The sequence below is a fragment of the Orcinus orca genome, chromosome 7 (genome assembly GCF_937001465.1).
Source record: "Orcinus orca chromosome 7, mOrcOrc1.1, whole genome shotgun sequence".
Lineage (NCBI taxonomy): Eukaryota > Metazoa > Chordata > Mammalia > Artiodactyla > Delphinidae > Orcinus > Orcinus orca.
This window is the reverse complement of record NC_064565.1, coordinates 75,066,125-75,085,703: the sequence shown is the minus strand read 5'-3', so window position 1 is coordinate 75,085,703 and position 19,579 is coordinate 75,066,125. Positions and strand designations below refer to the sequence as shown.

Sequence of the window (19,579 nt, the reverse complement as noted above, 5' to 3'; positions counted from 1 at the left end):
AGCTATATTAAGGGATACTAAAAAGTTAAAATGAGTTCAATGTGTCTTCTTAGTAAGACAATGTGTTTTCCTCAAATACTCAAGGTGTACAGGACAGAAAATTGTTTAAATGGTAAGATGGTTGATTCATCACTAATAACATTTGACTTCATTATTAATTATTTGTTTACAATAATAATTTTTTAAAATCCATAGTCTCTTTTTTATGGTAAGTCATGTCTTTTTAATTAAGATAGCACTTAGCTCCCCGGTAATTATTCTCCATATATTACCTCACTTGCTTCTCATGACTCTGTGAGATGGGGGTTATTATTATTCCCACAATACTTATGCAACTGCAATTCTGTGAGGTTGTATAACTTGCCTAAAATCTGATACTTAGAGGAGAACCTGGATTCAAATTCAGAATATCTGACTCTACAAGCCTCACACTTTTGCGGGGTAGGGGATAAAATTTATATATAATGAAATGCACAGACCATGATTGTACAATCAGGTGTGTTTTGCCACATGTGTTTTGATACCTATATAACCACCATATCATTAAAGATATAGAATATTTCTATCATCCTTGAAAGTTCTCCTATGCCTACCTCTAGTCAAATCACATTTCTTATGGGTAACCGTTGCTCAAATTTCTCACCATAGATCAGTTTTACCTGTCCTTGTATCTATAAAAATGGGCCATACTGTATATATTCTTTTGTATTGGTCTTCTTTTTTAGTTTCTCAGATGTTACATGTATCATTCATTTTATTGCTGATTACTTTCCATCCAGTGAATAGACCACAAATGATTTTTCACTTTTCTATCAAGGGACATTTCTGGTGTTTTCAGTCCTGAGTTATAAATAAAGCTGTTACAACATTCTTGTAAAATCTTTTTGTGTACATATGTTTTCGTATCTCTGGGTAAATACCTAGAAAGAAATTGATAAATCATAGGATGGGTCTATGTTTAACATTATAAGAAACTGCCAAACTGCTTTCCAAAGTACCATTGTACATACCCACCAGAAGTAAAAGAGTTCTAGCTGCTCCACATTCTCACCAACATCAGATATTGACATCTATTTAATTTAGTTATTTTACTGGATGAGTAATGCTATTGCAATGTATTTGTAACCTGAATTTCCCTGTTGAATAATATATTAGCCCAGTTTCATGTAATCATTGGCCTTTGTTATCCGCTCATTATGAACTCCCTGTAGACAGTCTCTTGCCCATTTTTTATTAGTTTTTTTGTCTTTTTATTATTGATATTTAGTTCTTTATATATTCTGGATACAAACTCTTTTTCAGATATATGTATGTGACTTGCCATTTCACTTTATAATACTATTTATAGATTAATAGAAAATGTTTATTTTTAATTAAGTCCCACATATCATTTTTTTCTCCCGCTATATTTAGTGCTTTTGGGGTCATTTCTAAGAAATCATTGTCTACTCAAAGTTCATAGAGAGATTCTCCTATGTTTAATGAAAGTTTTGCAGCAGACTATAAAAGCTTCTACTTTTGTATCTATTATCCATCTCAAGTTATTTTTATGTAGCATAAGTAAGAACTAATTTTTAAGTATTATTTTTTCATATATTTAGCTAGCTGTTCCAATACCAATTATCAAAGACTTCTTTTCTCCATTAAATTGTCTTGTCACATTTGTGGAAAACTCAATTGACCACGTATGTGTGGATATTTCTGGTCTCTACAATCTAGTTCATTTATTATTTATCTACCATTACATCAATATCACCTGATCTTGATAATAATTTCTTTGAAGTACCCTGTGAAAGCAGGTAAAATGTATCTTCCAACTTTGGTCTTTTCTTTCAAGATTAATTTCTCTATTCTGCACTGTTTTAATCACCATATTAAAAACAAATTTTCTATTTCTACCAAAAATCCCATTGTGATTTTGATAAGGATTGTATTGAATATACAGATCAATTTGGTGGAATTGACCACTTAACTAAATTGAGCCTTCCAACCTATAAATATGGTATCTCTCTCCCATTATTTTAGTTCTTCTTTAATTTCTGCAATAGTTTGTTGATTTCAGCATATCTTCTTCAAAAAATCCTAATTATTTCATGTTTGTTGATGCTTTAGTAAACAGATTTTTATTTTTTCTAGGAGACAGAAACAATTAATTTTTGTATATTAACCTTGTATCTTGTGATTAAATTTGCTTCATAATCATAGTAATTTGTAGTTTTCACATGACTTTCTTTGTAAAAATTCATATTACATCTGTGAAAAAGATAGTTTTACTTTTTTTCCCAATCTTTATGCCTCTTGTTTCTTTTACGAACTATTCACCATCTAGGACATCTAATACCAAGCTAAACAGAGGTGGTGAGAATAAGCACCCTTGCCCTGTTCCCAATCTTAAAGAAAAGCATTCAATAATTCACCATTAATTTTGATGTCACCTGCAGAATTTTTAACATCCTTATTGGAATAAGAAACGTCTCTTCTACTCCTAGGATATTGTGAATTTTATCATCAATTGGATTGAATTTCGTGCTTTTTCTGCATCTATGTGATAATTTTTTTTCATAGAACTTAATAGTGAAACTATCTGGGTCTGTTATTTTACTTGTCAAGAGATTTTTTAAAAAATTTAATTACACATACATTCAGATTTGTTATTTCCTCAGTTTCGTTAAATCAAGTTTTTCAAATATTCATCAATTTCATCTTACTTGACAAATTTACTGGCATAATAGTTATTTAATATTTCTCTCTGTATCCTTTTAAAGACTGTAGCATCTGTACTTATATCCACTCTTTTGTTTCTGGTATTGGTAATTTGTGCTTTCCTTTATTTTTGTCCTTGATCTGTCTTTTTAGAGGATCCTTATTAAAGAACCAACTTTTAGTTTATTAATTTTCTTTATTGTGTTTTCAACATCATCGATTATATTATTTGTTATTTTTACCTTTTACTTTGTTTTAAATTTGTTCTTATTCTAACTCCTCAAGATCAAGAGCATGATGATTACTTTTAATCTTTTTATCTTTTCTCATAGAAGCATTTAAAGCTATAAATATCCCTCTAAGTACTGCTTTAACTGTCTTTTACAAATTTTGATATTTTGTATTTTGTTGTTATTCAGAGAAAAATAATCTAATTCCTCTTGTGACTTTCTTTGAGCTATTATTACGTGAAGTGTGTTATGATTTAAAACATTTTGACAATTCGTAGTCAGAGAATATACTCTGTAAAATTTTCAATTTTGAAATTTACTGAGTCTTAAAATATGGTCCAGGATATGATGTATCTTTGTAAACATTCCACTGCACTCAAAGAGAAAGTATACCCCGGAAAAGCAAGAAGAACTACAATCCTGCAGCCTGTGGAATAAAAACCACATTCACAGAAAGATAGACAAGATGAAAAGGCAGAGGGCTATGTAACAGAAGAAGGAACAAGATAAAACCCCAGAAAAACAACTAAATGAAGTGGAGATAGGCAACCTTCCAGAAAAAGAATTCAGAATAATGATAATGAAGATGATCCAGAACCTCGGAAAAACAATGGAGGCAAAGATTGAGAAGATGCAAGAAATGTTTAACAAAAACCTAGAAGAATTAAAAAACAAACAAACAGAGATGAACAATACAATAACTGAAATGAAAACTATACTAGAAGGAATCTATAGCAGAAAACCTGAGGCAGAAGAACGGATAAGTGACCTGGAAGACAGAATGGTGGAATTCATTGCTGCGGAACAGAATAAAGAAAAAAAAAGAAAAGAAATGAAGACAGCCTAAGAGACCTCTGAGACAACATTAAATGCAACAACATTCACATTATAGGGGTCCCAGAAGGAGAAGAGAGAGAGAAAGGACCCAAGAAAATATTTGAAGAGATTATAGTCAAAAACTTCCCTAACATGGGAAAGGAAATAGCCACCCAGGTCCAGGAAGTGCAGTGAGTCCCATACAGGATAAACCCAAGGAGAAACACGCCAAGACACATAGTAATCAAATTGGTAAAATTAAAGACAAATAAAAATTATGGAAAGCAGCAAGGGAAAAATGACAAATAACATACAAGGGAACTCCCATAAGATTAACAGCTGATTTCTCAGCAGAAACTCTACAAGCCAGAAGGGAGTGGTATGATATACTTAAAGTGATGAAAGGGAAGAACCGACAACCAAGATTACTCTAACCGGCAAGGATCTCATTCATTCGATGGAGAAATCAAAAGCTTTACAGACAAGCAAAAGCTAAAAGAATTCAGCACCACCAAACCAGCTCTAAAACAAATACTAAAGGAACTTCTCTAAGTGGGAAACACAAGAGAAGAAAAGGACCTACAAAAACAAACCCAAAACAATTAAGTAAATGGTCATAGGAACATACATATCAATAATTACCTTAAAAGTGAATGGATTAAATGCTCCAACCAAAAGACACAGGCTTGCTGAATGGATACAAAAACAAGACCCATATATATGCTATCTACAAGAGACCTATTTCAGACCTAGATACACATACAGACTGAAAGTGAGGGGACAGAAAAAGATATTCCATGCAAATGGAGATCAAAAGAAAGCTGAAGTAGTAATACTCATATCAGATAAAATAGACTTTAAAATAATGTTACAAGAGACAAGGAAGGACACTACATAATGATCAAGGGATCAATCCAAGAAGAAGATATAACAGTTATAAATATATATGCACCCAACATAGGAGCATCTCAATACATAAGGCAACTGTTAACAGCTATAAAAGAGGAAATCAACAGTAACACAATAATAGTGGGGGACTTTAACACCTCACTTAAACCAATGGACAGATCATCCAAAATGAAAATAAATAAGGAAACAGAAGCTTTAAATGACACAATAGACCAGATAGATTTAATTGATATTTATAGGACATTCCATCCAAAAACAGCAGATTACACTTTCTTCTCAAGTGCGCATGGAATATTCTCCAGGAAAGATCACATCTTGGGTCACAAATCAAGCCTCAGTAAAGTTAAGAAAACTGAAATCATATCAAACATCTGTTCTGACCACAACACTATGAGATTAGAAATGAATTACAGGGAAAAAAATGTAAAAAACACAAACACATGGAGGATAAACAATACATTACTAAATAAAGAAGAGATCACTGAAGAAATCAAAGAGGAAATAAAAAAATACCTAGAGACAAATGATAATGAAAACATGACGATCCAAAACCTATGGGATGCAGCAAAAGCAGTTCTAAGAGGGAAGTTTATTGCTATACAAGCCTACCTCAAGATACAAGAAAAATCTCAAATAAACAATCTAAACTTACACCTAAAGGAACTAGAGAAAGAAGAACAAACAAAACCCAAAGTTTGCAGAAGGAAAGAAATCATAAAGATCAGAGCAGAAATAAATGAAATAGAAACAAAGAAAACAATAGCAAAGATCAATAAAACTAAAAGCTGGTTCTTTGAGAAGATAAAAAAAATTGATAAACCTTTAGTCAGACTCATCAAGAAAAAGAGGGAGAGGACTCAAATCAATAAAATTAGAAATGAAAAAGGAGAAGTTACAACAGACACCACAGACATACAAAGCATCCTAACAGACTACCACAAGCTACTCTATGCCAATAAATTGGACAACCTAGAAGAAATGGACAAATTCTTAGAAAGGTATAACCTTCCAAGACTGAACCAGGAAGAAATATAAAATATGAACAGACCAATCACAAGTAATGAAATTGAAACTGCGATTAAAAATCTTCCAACAAACAAAAGTCCAGGACCAGATGGCTTCACAACTGAATTCTATCAAATATTTAGAGAAGAGCTAACACCAATCCTTCTCAAACTCTTCCAAAAAATTGCAGAGGAAGGAGCACTCCCAAAGTCATTCTATGAGGCCACCATCACCCTGATACCAAAACCAGACAAAGATACTACAAAAGAAAAAAAAAATTACAGACCAATATCACTGATGAATATAGATGCAAATATCCTCAACAAAATACTAGCAAACAGAATCCAACAACACATTAAAAGGATCATATACAATGATTAAGTGGGATTTATCCCAGTGATGCAAGGATTTCTCAATATATGCAAATCAATGTGATACACCATATTAAAAAATTGAAGAATAAAAACCATATGATCATTTCAATAGATGCAGAAGAAGCTTTTGACAAAGTTCAGCACCCATTTATGACAAAAACTCTCCAGAAAGTGGGCATAAAGGAAACCTACCTCAACATATAAAGACCATATACGACAAACCCACAGTAAACATCATTCTCAATGGTGAAAAACTGAAAGCATTTCCTCTAAGATCAGGAACAAGACAAGGATGTCCACTCTCACCACTATTATTCAACATGGTTTTGGAAGTCCTAGCCACGGCAATCAGAGAAGAAAAAGAAAAAAAAGAATACAAATTGGAAAAGAAGTAAAGTTGTCACTGTTTGCAGATGACATCATACTATACATAGAGAATCCTAAAAATGCTACCAGAAAACTACTAGAGCTAATCAATGAATTTGGTAAAGTTGCAGGATACAAAATTAATGCACAGAAATCTCTTATATTCCTATACACTAATGATGAAAAATCTGAAGGAGAAATTAAGGAAACACTCCCATTTACCATTGCAAAAAAAGAATAAAATACCTAGGAATAAAACTACCTAGGGAGACAAAAGGTCTGTACTCAGAAAACTATAAGACACTGATGAAAGAAACCAAAGATACCAACAGATGGAGAGATATACCATGTTCTTGGATTGGAAGAATCAATATTGTGAAAATGACTATACTACCCAAAGCAATCTACAGATTCAATGCAATCCCTATCAAATTACCAAGGGCATTTTTTACGGAACTAGAACAAAAAATCTTAAAATTTGTATGGAGACACAGAAGACCCCGAATAGCAAAAGCAGTACTGAGGGTAAAAAACAGAGCTGGAGGAATCAAACTCCCTGACTTCAGACTATACTACAAAGCCACAGTAATCAAGATAATATGGTACTAGCACAAAAACAGAAACATAAATCAATGGAATAAGATAGAAAGCCCAGAGATAAACCCACACACCTATGGTCAACTAATCTATGACAAAGGAGGCAAGGATATACAATGGAGAAAAGAGAGTCTCTTCAATAAGTGGTGCTGGGTAAACTGGACAGCTACATGTAAAAGAATGAAATTAGAACACTCCCTAACACCATACACAAAAATAAACTCAAAATGGATTAGAGACCTTAATGTAAGACTGGACACTATAAAACTCTTAGAGGAAAACATAGGACGAACATTCTTTGACATAAATCACAGCAAGATCTTTTTTGATCCACCTCCTACAGTAATGGAAATAAAAACAAAAATAAACAAATGGAACCTAATGAAACTTCAAAGCTTTTGCACAGCAAAGGAAACCATAAACAAGAAGAAAAGACAACCCTCAGAATGGGAGAAAATATTTGCAAATGAATCAACAGACAAAGGATTAATCTCCAAAATATATAAACAGCTCAGCAGCTCAATATTAAGAGAAACAATCCAATCCAAAAATGGGCAGAAGACCTAAATAGACATTTCTCCAAAGAAGACGTACAGATAGCCAAGAAGCACATGAAAAGCTGCTCAACATCACTAATTATTAGAGAAATGCAAATCAAAACTACAATGAGGTATCATCTCACACCAGTTAGAATGGGCATCATCAGAAAATCTACAAAGAACAAATGCTGGAGAGGGTGTGGAGAAAAGGGAACCCTCTTGCACTGTTGGTGGGAATGTAAATTGATACAGCCACTATGGAGAACAGTATGGAGGTTCCTTAAAAAACTAAAAATAGAATTACTATATGATCCAGCAATCCCACTACTGGGCATATACCCAGAGAAAACCATAATTCAAAAAGACACATGCACCCCAATGTTCATTGCAGCACTATTCACAATAGCCAGGTCATGGAAGCAAGCTAAATGCTCATCAACAGACGAATGGATAAAGAAGTTGTGCTACATATATACAATGGAATATTACTCAGCCATAAAAAGGAATGAAATTGAGTCATTTGTTGAGACGTGGATGGACTTAGAGACTGTCATACAGAGTGAAGTAAGTCAGAAAGAGAAAAACAAATATCGTATATTAATGCATGTATGTGGAACCTAGAAAAATGGTACAGATGAACCGGTTTATAGGGCAGAAGTTGAGACACAGATGTAGAGAACAAAAGTATGGACACCAAGGGGGGAAAGCCGCTGGGGGGTGGGGATGGTGGTGTGCTGAATTGGGTGATTGGGATTGACATGTATACACTGATGTGTATAAAACTGGTGACTAATAAGAACCTGCTGTATAAAAAAATAAATAAAATTAATTTAAAAAAAGAGAAACTATACTCTTGTTGCTTGGGATAATCTAACATGTCAATTAGATCAAAGTGGTGGATATTATTTTTTCATTTTTTGTAAGTTTATTTTTTTCTATTTCCTCTGTCAATTGCTGAGAATGGCAGTAACATCTATGACTGTGGGTGTCAATTTGTCTTTATCTTCCTGTAATTGTTAGATTTTCTCCTTCATTTCTTAAAAATCAGTGTTATTAAATGAAACACAGTGGTCCTTTAATCTTTGTGGGCTTTATCTCAATGTCTGGTAATATTCCTTGCCTTGGACTCACCTTTTTGATATGAGTATAGCCACACCAACTTTCTCACACTTATTGCTTGCATGGCATATGTTTTTTCAATCTTTTGTTTTTTACCTATATTTGTCTTTATATTTAAAGTGTGTGTTTTCTAGAGACCAAACAGTTGGACAGTTTTAAAATTTCTGCCTGATAATCTCAGCCTTTGATTGGTATATTTTTACATTTATGTTGTTTTTTATTTTCTATTTGGTCCACCTGCTTTTATGTTGCTGTTCTTTCCCTGCCTTCTTTAAATTTCATTAAAAAAATTATTTTCCATTACATTTCCTCTATAGGCTTTTAGCTATACGCATTTGAATTACTTTTAGTGGATTGCTCTAGTGATTACAATATGCATCCTTAAGTTACCAGAGTCCACTTAGAGTTAATATGGTATCATTTCACATAAATAATAACACCCTTGAAATAGTGTAAGTCTATTAAGTCCAATAGTATACATCCTTTGTGCTATTACTGTCATTTGTTAACATCATGATACAAGGCTACAATTTTTGCTTTAACCAGTTATGTTTTAAAGAATGGATATTTAGTCACAATTTTTCCAGTGCTTTTTTTTCTTTATCCTTTTTTGCACATTTGAATTTCCTTTTTGTGTCATTTCCCTTTGGGTTAAAGAACTTCCTTTAGCATACCTTGAAGCACAGTTCTGCTAGTAATAAATCACTCCAGTTTCATTTATCTCAAAATATTTTGACTTAAATTTTGAGCCTTCAATGGGTGTAAAATTCTGTTATGACATCTCTTTACTTTATGCATGTTAAAGGTATTGTTATATTCTCCTCTGGCCTCTACTGATACTAATGAAAAGTCAGCTGACATTCATACTACTTTTTTATCTGTATGTAAAGATATGTCTTTTAAAAAATTTTCTGGATGATTTCAAGATCCATTCATTCCCTCAATCATTCTCTTGCTCTCTCTTTCTCTCTCCAACTCTCTTATAGATAGCCTGTGATATAATTACAGGTAGTTTTCTTTATAATTTATTCAGCTTGAAGTTTGTCATGTTTCTCAAATCTGTAAATTGACAATTTTCACCACATTTGGGAATTCTTCAGACAGTACTTTTTTTCTTTCTTACCTTCTCTCTCCTGTCTTCTTGTGATTTTTGTTTCACATATGTTAGAACTCTATCTTTTCCACAGGTGATTATGGCTCTGTTATTCAATACTATTATTATTATTTATATTCTCTGTTTGTTTGATTGGATAATTTCTCTCATCTATCTTCCAGATTACTGACCATTTTTTCTGCCATCCTAAATCTGATGTTAAGCTTATTTTTTTTCTTTTCAGCTATTCTGCCTAACCATTTAATTATTTTTTATATTTGATATTTCTATGCTGAAATTTTCATGTTTACTTATTACTACCTTCTTTTCCTTTAATTCCCTGAATATATGTATAATCCACGTTAAAGTCTTTGACCATTACAGATAAATTTAAAGTTTCCTTTAGCTCTTTAACTTTAATCTTGGTCCCCTCTAGTCTTCATGGAGGTAACAACTATAAGTTGTTTATCATTCTGGAGGTTATGGCTTTTATATATATTTACATATATGTATATATTTACATATGCTTTAAGGATAATAATACTAAAGTTTGATTATGGGAGCAACCTGTAAGTCTAAAATTCCTCATTATATATTAAATTCAGTTATATCAGTTATATTCATTTTACCAATAATAATATTAAATATTAATCATATTAACTTTGCAAGAAACACAATGTTCTATATTAGAAAATAATTATTTATTGCCATAAACATGTAATATAAGCTATTAAAATTCATCTAAAATCATATCCACAAATCTATGACAGAAATGACACACTCTAATGGTTTTTCACTGGCTGTTTAGAATAAAAACATTTTGGTTATATATGAGACAGATAGCAAAAAAAAAAAAATCCCCAATCCTACTAAGTTAAAGAAGTTTCCTTCTTTTCCTATTTTTCTGAGATTTTTTAACCATGAATGGGAATTGATTATTTTCAAATATTTTTTAAAACATTGATAGGATCATATACTTTTCTTCTTTAGCCTGTTAATATGGTTAATTATATTGTTGGATTTTTTGTGTTGAATAAAACTTACATCCCAGGAACAAGCTCTACTTGGTCTTGGTGTAGAATTCTTTTATATATTGCTGAATTATATCTGATATTGTGTTAGAAATTTTTGCATCTATATTTTTGAGGGATATTGGTCTGTAGTTTCCTTTTTTTTGCACTATCTTTACTTGGTTTTGGTGTCTGGAAAATAATAGTTTCATAAAATGAATTTGGGGAATTCTCTCACCTCTTCTATTTTCTGGAATAGCTTGTGTTGAACAATGTTAACTCCTCTTTAAGCATTTTATGGATTCTTCCAGTGAAACTATCTAGGACTGGAGATTTCTCTTTTAATAAGTGTGAAATTATAAATTCAATTTCCTTTATAGTTACAGGGCTATTCAAATTATCTAATATTGGGTGGTATGTGGTAGTTGATTATAGCACCCTCTTATTATTTTTTGATACCTGGAGGGTCTTCAGTGAAATCCCTGTTTCATGCCAGATATTGGTAACTTGTGTCTTTTTTTTTTCTTTTACTTTGCCAATCTTAACTGAAATTTTGTTACTTTTATGATCTTTTAAAAAAACAGCTCTTTGTTTCACTGATTTTCTCTATTGTTTTTGTTTTCAACTTCATTAATTTTCTTCTCTTATCTTTCTTATTTTCTTCCTTTTGCCTACTTTAATTTGATAAATGCTTGAGCTGGGAGCTTAGATTATTAATTTGAAACTTTCTGCTTTCAAATATTTTAACTTAGTTGTTAAAATTTCTCTCTCAAAACTGTTTTAGCTGAGTCACATAAATGCTGATATGTTCTATTTCATTTCTATATAGTTCACACATTTAAAGTTTTTCTTCTTAAAGATTCCTCTTTAACATATGGAATGTTTACAAATGTGATGTCCTTTTTGACATATGGAAAAACAAAACTTCCAAGTTTTTGAAGACTTTCCTGTTATCTTTCTGTTATTAATTTTTAGGTCGATTTCTTTGTTGTCAGAGAACCCATGCTTTATCATTTCAACTCTTTTAAACTTTTGAGGTTTGCTTTGTAGCCCAGGATATGGTCTATTTTGGTACATGTTCCTTTGGCACTGGAAAACAATATGCATTCTGTTGTTATTGAATGAAGTTCTCTTTAGTTGCTAATTAGATTCCATTGGTTGCTGATGTTTTTGAGTTCTATATTCTTGATGATTTCCTGTCTAGCTGTTCTATTAATTTTAAGAAAAGTGGTGGTGAAGGCTCCAACTATAATTGTGTATTTGTCTATTTACCCCATATTTCTTTTCAATTCTATCAGTTTTTGTTTCATTTATTTTGCAGCTCTGTGATATGATCATGTAAATTTAGGATTGTTATTCTTCTTGGTGGTATGACCCTTTTATCATTAAATAACGTCCTTCTTTGTCTCTGATAATTTTCTTTACTTTGAAGTGTACTTTATCTGATATTAATACACTTACTTGTGCTTTCTTAGAATAATTTTTGCATGATACATCTTTTTTCATCATTTTATTTTTAACCTTCTTATATCACCTGTATCATTATACTTGCAGCAAGTTTCTTGAAGACAACATATATCTGGGTTTTTTTAAATCTACTCTAGCAATCTCTTTTAATTAGTATACTTAGACCACTTACATTTAATGTTATTTTTGATATATTAGAGGTTAAATTTCCATTTAATTTTTTTCTTTTCTGTTATTTCTATTTTTTCTCTTTCTGTTTTTTTTTTTTACTGAATTTCTATGGGTTTTTTAAACATTTTTATAATAAAATTTTGATTTACCCATAGTATTTTAAAATGTATCCCATTTTATAACTTTTTTAGTGGTTGCTCTGGAATCCACATTATATGTATACAACTTATCACAGTCTAATAATGCTGTCATTTTTCCAGTTCAAGAGAGGTGTAGAAACCTTACCTCCCTTTACATCCCTTCAACTTTCCCTGTTTATAATATAATTGCCTTACATATTTTCTATATATTCATTTAGAATCATATCAGAAAGTATTTTTTGCTTCTACTGTCAATCATAATTTAGAAAACTAAAGATTTACCCATATGCTTGCTTATCCTGTTCTTTTTTCCTTCCTCATGTTCCAAGATGCCTTCTTTTATTGTTTAGAGAACTTCCTTTAGCCATTCACTTAGGGTAGATCTGGGAGTGACAAATAATCTTAGTTTTCCTTCATTTGATAAATTTTTGATTTCTCTTTAATTTCTGAAGTATATGTTTTTTTCTGGATATAAAATTCTGGTTTGACAGCACTTTTTTTTTTTTTTTTTTTTTTTTGCACTCAAAAAAATACTGTGCTACTTCCTTCTCACCTTCATGGTTTCTAATAAGGAATACACTGTCATTTGAATTGATGTTTCTGCTATAGGTAAGGACTAGTTTATCTCTTGCTGCTTTCAAGGTTTTTCTGTCTTTAGTTTTCAGAAGTTTGATTATGTATGATGTGACTTGGTGTGGAATTAGTTGGGTTTATCCTGTTTGGAGTTCATTCAGTTTCTTGAATCTATAGGTTTATGTCTTTTGCCAAATTTGGGAAGTTTGCAACTATTATTTCTTCATGTGTTTTTTTCAAGGCTACCTTTTTCTCTCTCTCTTTCCAGGACTCTGATGACACATGAATGTTAGACATTTTGTTATAGTCCCACAGGTCCCTGAAGTTCTGTTTTGTTTTTTGCTTTTGTATTGTTTTGTGTGTATGCCTGTGTGCACATGTGTGTGTGCATACATATGTGTATGCTTATTATCTCTGTGTTATTCAGATTGGGCATTTTCTATTTTTTGATCTTCTAGCTTGCTGATTCTTTCTTCTGTCCTCTCCCTTCTGAGCCCATATATTGCGTTTTTTATTTGACTATCATATTTTTCAGCTCTAATATTCTCAGATGGGTTTTCTTTATATCTTCAATTTCTTTGCTTTGATTTTCTATTTCTTTGATAATACTTTCTACTTTTTGTTTCCAGTGTGATTGTAATGGTTTATTTTATTATTTTTATGTTGGCTGGTTTTGTTACCAGTTACCAGACAAAAATTTTGTCTGGTAACTAATACCTCTCTCATCTCAGTGTTGAGATCTATTGGTCATCTTTTTTCATTTAGTTTATGTTCCAATTCTTGATATGATGAGTTATTTTCAAGTGAACCCTGGGTATTTTAGATATTATGTTATGAGACGCTGGAAATTATTTAAACTTTGTGTTTGGGTGGCTCTCTCTGACACGGTTCCAGTAGGGGAATGGGAATGGGAGAGCATTGCCTCATTACTGCCTGGTGGGGATAGAAGCTTAGCTTCCTTACTTGGCCTCTCTTCATTACTGCTTAGCAGGGCTGGGTACTCTAGCTCCCCACATTATCCTCATTGTCACCATGGAAGGAGACTCACTAACACAACATGTTAACAAAGTAGTGAACTCCAGTCTCATGGCGTGCTAAGAGGGGCTTCATCTATCTTTCAAACTCTCAACAATTTCATGGAAGTACTGAAAGGATAAAATATAATGAATATATAAGACAAGGCCCCTGGAACAGGTCACAGTTTGGGAGTAAGATAGCATGACTGGATAGATGTTACAATGGCAATTCAAGGTATTAAATCTCAATCCTGATTCTGTTATCTCCTAGCTTTGTAACTTTGGGAAAGTCACTCAACTTCTCAAGCTTTGGTTTCTTAAAGTAAGAGGAAGAGTTGTGTTAATCGGGCCATAATTTATTTTCCTGTTTTAATTTTCAATAACTAGGAAATGAGAGTTAGAGAGGATGGCATTTCAAAATTCTGCATACATATAAAATCAATTTTATGAATATAGACTTTGTTATAATTAGAGCAAATAAAACTTTGAGGTGAAAATGATATAATGAAACTTTGAGGAAACATGTCCTCTTTAAGCTAATGAAAGTGATGCCAACTTATAGTTGGAGAGATATCTTGGATCCTTGCTTTTCAAAGCTCAGACTTCCATCTACCTGCAGCAGAATCACTTGGTGGACTTGTTAAATGTAGATTTCCTGAGCTCCAGCACGAATCAATATGAACTTATTTTTTGTAGTGGGAACCAATGAGCTGTATTGTAAAGGGTCCTCCATTATGCACACTAATGTGTGAGCCACTGCTGTAGGCTTCAAGAAAATATTTTCAACCTTCAAGAAAAAAGAAAGCTAATATGGTATATCCAGAGAGGAATAATGGGTCAAGGAACTGAAATTCTGGAAATCAGTTACAAACAATTATGATCAGGGAGTAACAGAGTTTATACTTTGAAATCAATAAAAGTTCATGGGAATTCTAGCAAGCTTATATTTTAAATAATCATGTAATAAATTTGGAGATCAAAGAAAGATAAAACATGTGACATAAGCTTATAAGAAGACTAGTATTTATAATGGACTTGGGTTATGAATATTTCAAAGGACCCCAAGGAAGTTTATTCCCATGTGTAAGACAAGAAAGAAGGGCAACTGAATTTACTGTTTGTTATAAGTGGTAAAAGGTTATAATATCTTACACATAGAAGATATTCAATAAGTATCAACCTTAATCTTCTCAATCACAGAGAAAACATTTGCAAGCAATTATGGTTAAGAAGCATTTGGGACATTAAATATAATGCATTCATTCGATAGGATACATTTCAAAAACAACTTTTTAATTTCATATAAAATGCCATATTGTTCACATAATATTGTCTTATATGGATAAGCATATTTTTCTGATGAGATGTTTCATAATATTCATCAAATTCTCAAAACATGTTATGATGCGGAGTAGCTTAGCACATTAGTTTGCCTGTTTAAAGAACTACAGTTTAAAAGATACAGATAATAACTTGCTATATCTTTTGTAAATTTGTCCACATAGTCTTTTCTTCAAGGAAAAAATTCATTGAGCATCTATTGTTCACCTGACGCAGGAGTTACATGGACAAATAAAAGTATTTGTTTTTAAGAAGCTCACGTACTGAAACCAGAGAAATAAATTATATAATAGTGATAATATTAGTCCCTGCTATTTTTGACAGTATTAAAAATGAGCAAATAAATTAAGTTTCTTTCTGTCTAAGGCAATCATGTTGTTGAGGTTAGATGTTCTTCCTCAATTAAAGCTATCAAAGGCTACAATGTGTGCTTGGAATTCACATCTTATGTTTTATAACAGGACCTCGGACTAGGTTATGATTAGCATTAGCTTATGCTTGTAGTCAAGACATTGGGTTTTCCTTAAGATTCCAGATGATTAAAGAACTGTTAGTGAACTTAACTTTGGAATTCTCTAATTGTTCTTACTTGCTAAGAACTTTAGATTACATTCTCAAGCTCATACACAGGCACAAACACACACCCATACAATTCTACCACCTTTCATTATATTAAGTTTTCTGAATAATGAAAATCAAGAACCAGATTTTCAAAGTATTGGAGACTTTTTTGAGAAGCCATACACATTTCATTTCCTGGAGTTTAAAATATTTATTTTCATCAGATCCATCACATTCCAGAAAAAAAAAATCAATACTTTGGTCGCAATTACTCTTTTGCATTATATGCATATTACTAAATTGTATTTGAGTTTAAAATTTCAAATAAATCAAGTGATTATAAGACAAATGTATAACATAAGCATGACATTCTAAGAAAAGAAATTTGCATGAAAGCTTGTGCCCATGAACATGAGAATTTAGTTAAGGATGAAATCCTGAAGCATATTCTCATGACAGGATGAATCTATTAGTGTAGTTAAGTATTTGCAGACCTTATTCATTTCCAAATACTTTACTAATGTCAGAAACAAGATAATTCCTGGCTTGTAGAGCAGAACAAACCACCCTAAAACATCTGGCATACTTACACACTTTTCACTGTCAAATACATAGCACAAATGTTTATTTGACTCAGAATCTTTGCATATGAAAGTGAATATCCTCTTGTCAGTTTTATCATCTGCACAAAATGATATTCTGTGAAGCTGGCAATTGTGTTGAACTTCCTGTGAACACAGATGAAAATAAACATAGTTGAAGAGATTTTTTTTTCCATTTTCTGCTATACCAGCTGTGCTAATAACATACAACTTATGAAACATCATCTGTCATTCCTTGATTTTATAATTACATACACTTCAAACTTAAACAAACACATAATGAGATAAACCTCCTGAGTCAGGATTAAACTAAGGTAGTCATTTCAATAGCACTTAGAAAAACAGAAGGGAAAAGAGGATCAGAGGTTCATGGGCTTCCTGAGCTACAGGGGATTCAGAGACCATTACTTTAAATTGTGCAATTTTAGTTAGGAGGATATTGAGGTCTAGAGAGATTAAGATGCTTCCACAAGGTTACAGAATTAGCAGAACCCTTTTTAACCAGAATACTTTTCATTTTATCTTACTGCTACTAATATTACAGTTTAAAACATAACTTCATTTGTACACAATTTCATATGAAACATACTACATATTACATGTCTTCATGGTAACTCATACACTCTTGAAACTCTTCTGTCTAAGGAAATCATCCTTGCAACTTCTGTAATGTTTTCCATTGGAGCAATGAATGAAGAAGATCTAGACATCCAGCTTCTAAATTGCTGAATCAACCTTGTTAATCAGTAGAAAGATAAATACTGCATATATATATATATATATATATATATATATTCACACACACACACACACACACACACACACACACACACACATCATATACTGCAACTATAGCATCTGTCACTACATCCTTCCAAGTTCAGGGTTTGACGTGCCAGCTTGCTGAGATTTTCTCTATCACTCTGATTCACATTACTGCCCTTCAGACGGAAAATGAGTACATATAACAAGTTAAACAAATAAATGCTAAGAGAATTTGTCTACAGCCTGCATTCTTGACTGCATACAAAACAAATGGTAAGTCATCAAAGGGTTGTTTGCAAGCATGAAAATTAAAATGAAGCTGTATACTGTATGATTGTAAACAACTTACTAAGGCTTCTGATGAAGTCATCTTTCCTCTCTTGTGGTTAGTGCTGAGATGGACACTGACCACGTTTGTCTGAGACTATCCTTCTCCTACACTTTGCCTGATTGACCAGTCTTTTTCTCACTGGCATATCTTTGTTTTATTATTAATACAGTCAAACGATGGCCTTCAGCTGTACTGTAGCTCCCAAATACTGACAGCAAGTCTACGCCAGTTTACTAACTGTATAATCATGTTAAACATAAAAAGGACATATCATTGCTATATAATAGAGAAAAATGACTCATTTTTTTCCATTTATAGGAGAAATTACAAGTATTTAACATGAAAACACATCATTTACACAGCTGGTGGTGAAACCTATGCAGTTCCTCATTCACTCACCAACCAATGTGATCACAGAAAGCTTTTGGTTATGACAGTTGGGAATCATCTTAAGTTTTGTCTAGACTGGCAAGAGGTATCTTTCTACAGAAGAAGACCAGGGTGCTGAAACTTATAATTTTATTACTTTTGTGAATTTTTGTTGTTGTGATACATCTTTATGATAGAGTACTGATTTCTGGTGAGACAGGATAAAGAGACTCAGGAATACAATTAAGCACAGTGAGAACACAATTATCCTTTAACACTGACGATATATTATTGGAGTTGGAACAAAACATAAGTAAATCCCCAATTCACCTATACCACCTTTTTCCAGTAATGCAAAATCTCCATTTGGAGGAAAAGTGAGAAAAGCAAAAGGTGAAAAGACACAGGAAGAAAGATATTGGAGTCAACTGAGATTGCTTTTCACTTCCATTTTCATCCATCCAAATGGTATAGAAAAATGGTCTATTTTCTATCAAGTCCATTTGGTTAAGAATAAATTTTTAAATATATAAATATATTTACTATATAAATGTATAGCAAACATGTATGTTTTACTATAAATAAATTTATCTTAGGACCATCATATTTAATTATTTTTTTTCCTAAATTACAGCTTATACCCAAAATAAAATATATGACAGATTATTTCTGATTCACTCACATCTCCTCAAATAGTGGTTCCTAAATGCATATCTGTGAACAGGCTGTATCAGAGTCACCTGGGGAGGTTTTCTTGTTTTTTATATTATAGATACTAAGTCTTGTTCTGTAGATTCTGAATCTGAAAGGCCTGGGTGGTCTCCAGCAAGTGGCATTCTCAGGAGCCTCCTAGGGGCACTAATGCCCAGAAGAGCTGGTAATCCCTTTTTTAGATTACCTATATGTTTTTATGGATTCAAAAAATGGTATATTCTATAATAGGTAAAGAGTCAGACACTCTATATTCACATGTGATATATGAGTAAAGGGTCAGTTGCTGTCTATCCATATGTAATATAATAGAATTTATAAGACATTTCAAAGATTTTAAAACTCCAAGATCACTCTTCAAGTCTGGCAGGGATGAAAATAGAGATGTTTCTTTCTGGTTAAAAGTTTGGAAAACTTACTTTTTTGGGAAAAAATTAAATTGGGTCTCTTTAAAATTAGCTATTAGATATAGGAAATTGAGACTTTGGGACAGGGAAGAAAAGCATTGGTGTTACTGATTCGGGTAAGAAATACCATGAACAAAAGTCAGTTGGCTAATCACAGAGTTGAATCCCAACTCACTGATGTTTTGTAAGTGGGGTTTAGGTTGGGAGAGGCATAGAGATTTGACAGTAAAAGTTTAGGGAACATAATGATACAGTTGACAGGTTGAAAACAGAAAACTCATTATTATGGGAGTCTTATTTTGTGGGCGCCAGAATCACAAACGGGTAACATTTGCTACATATGCATTTCCCATGATCTGCTTCT

At 32.3% G+C, this 19,579-nt stretch overlaps 1 protein-coding gene across 3 annotated transcripts in view; it reads right to left on the bottom strand.

Annotated features, from left to right (window-relative positions):
• The window catches only part of GULP1 (GULP PTB domain containing engulfment adaptor 1), a 273,282-nt gene that overhangs the window by 27,223 nt on the left and 226,480 nt on the right, over positions 1-19,579 (bottom strand). For all 3 annotated transcript variants that reach the window (XM_033400258.2, XM_033400261.2, XM_004276921.3), the window contains exon 7: positions 16,621-16,758. In XM_033400258.2, the coding sequence (XP_033256149.1) occupies positions 16,621-16,758 (138 nt within the window). The remainder of the gene's footprint in view (positions 1-16,620; positions 16,759-19,579) is intronic.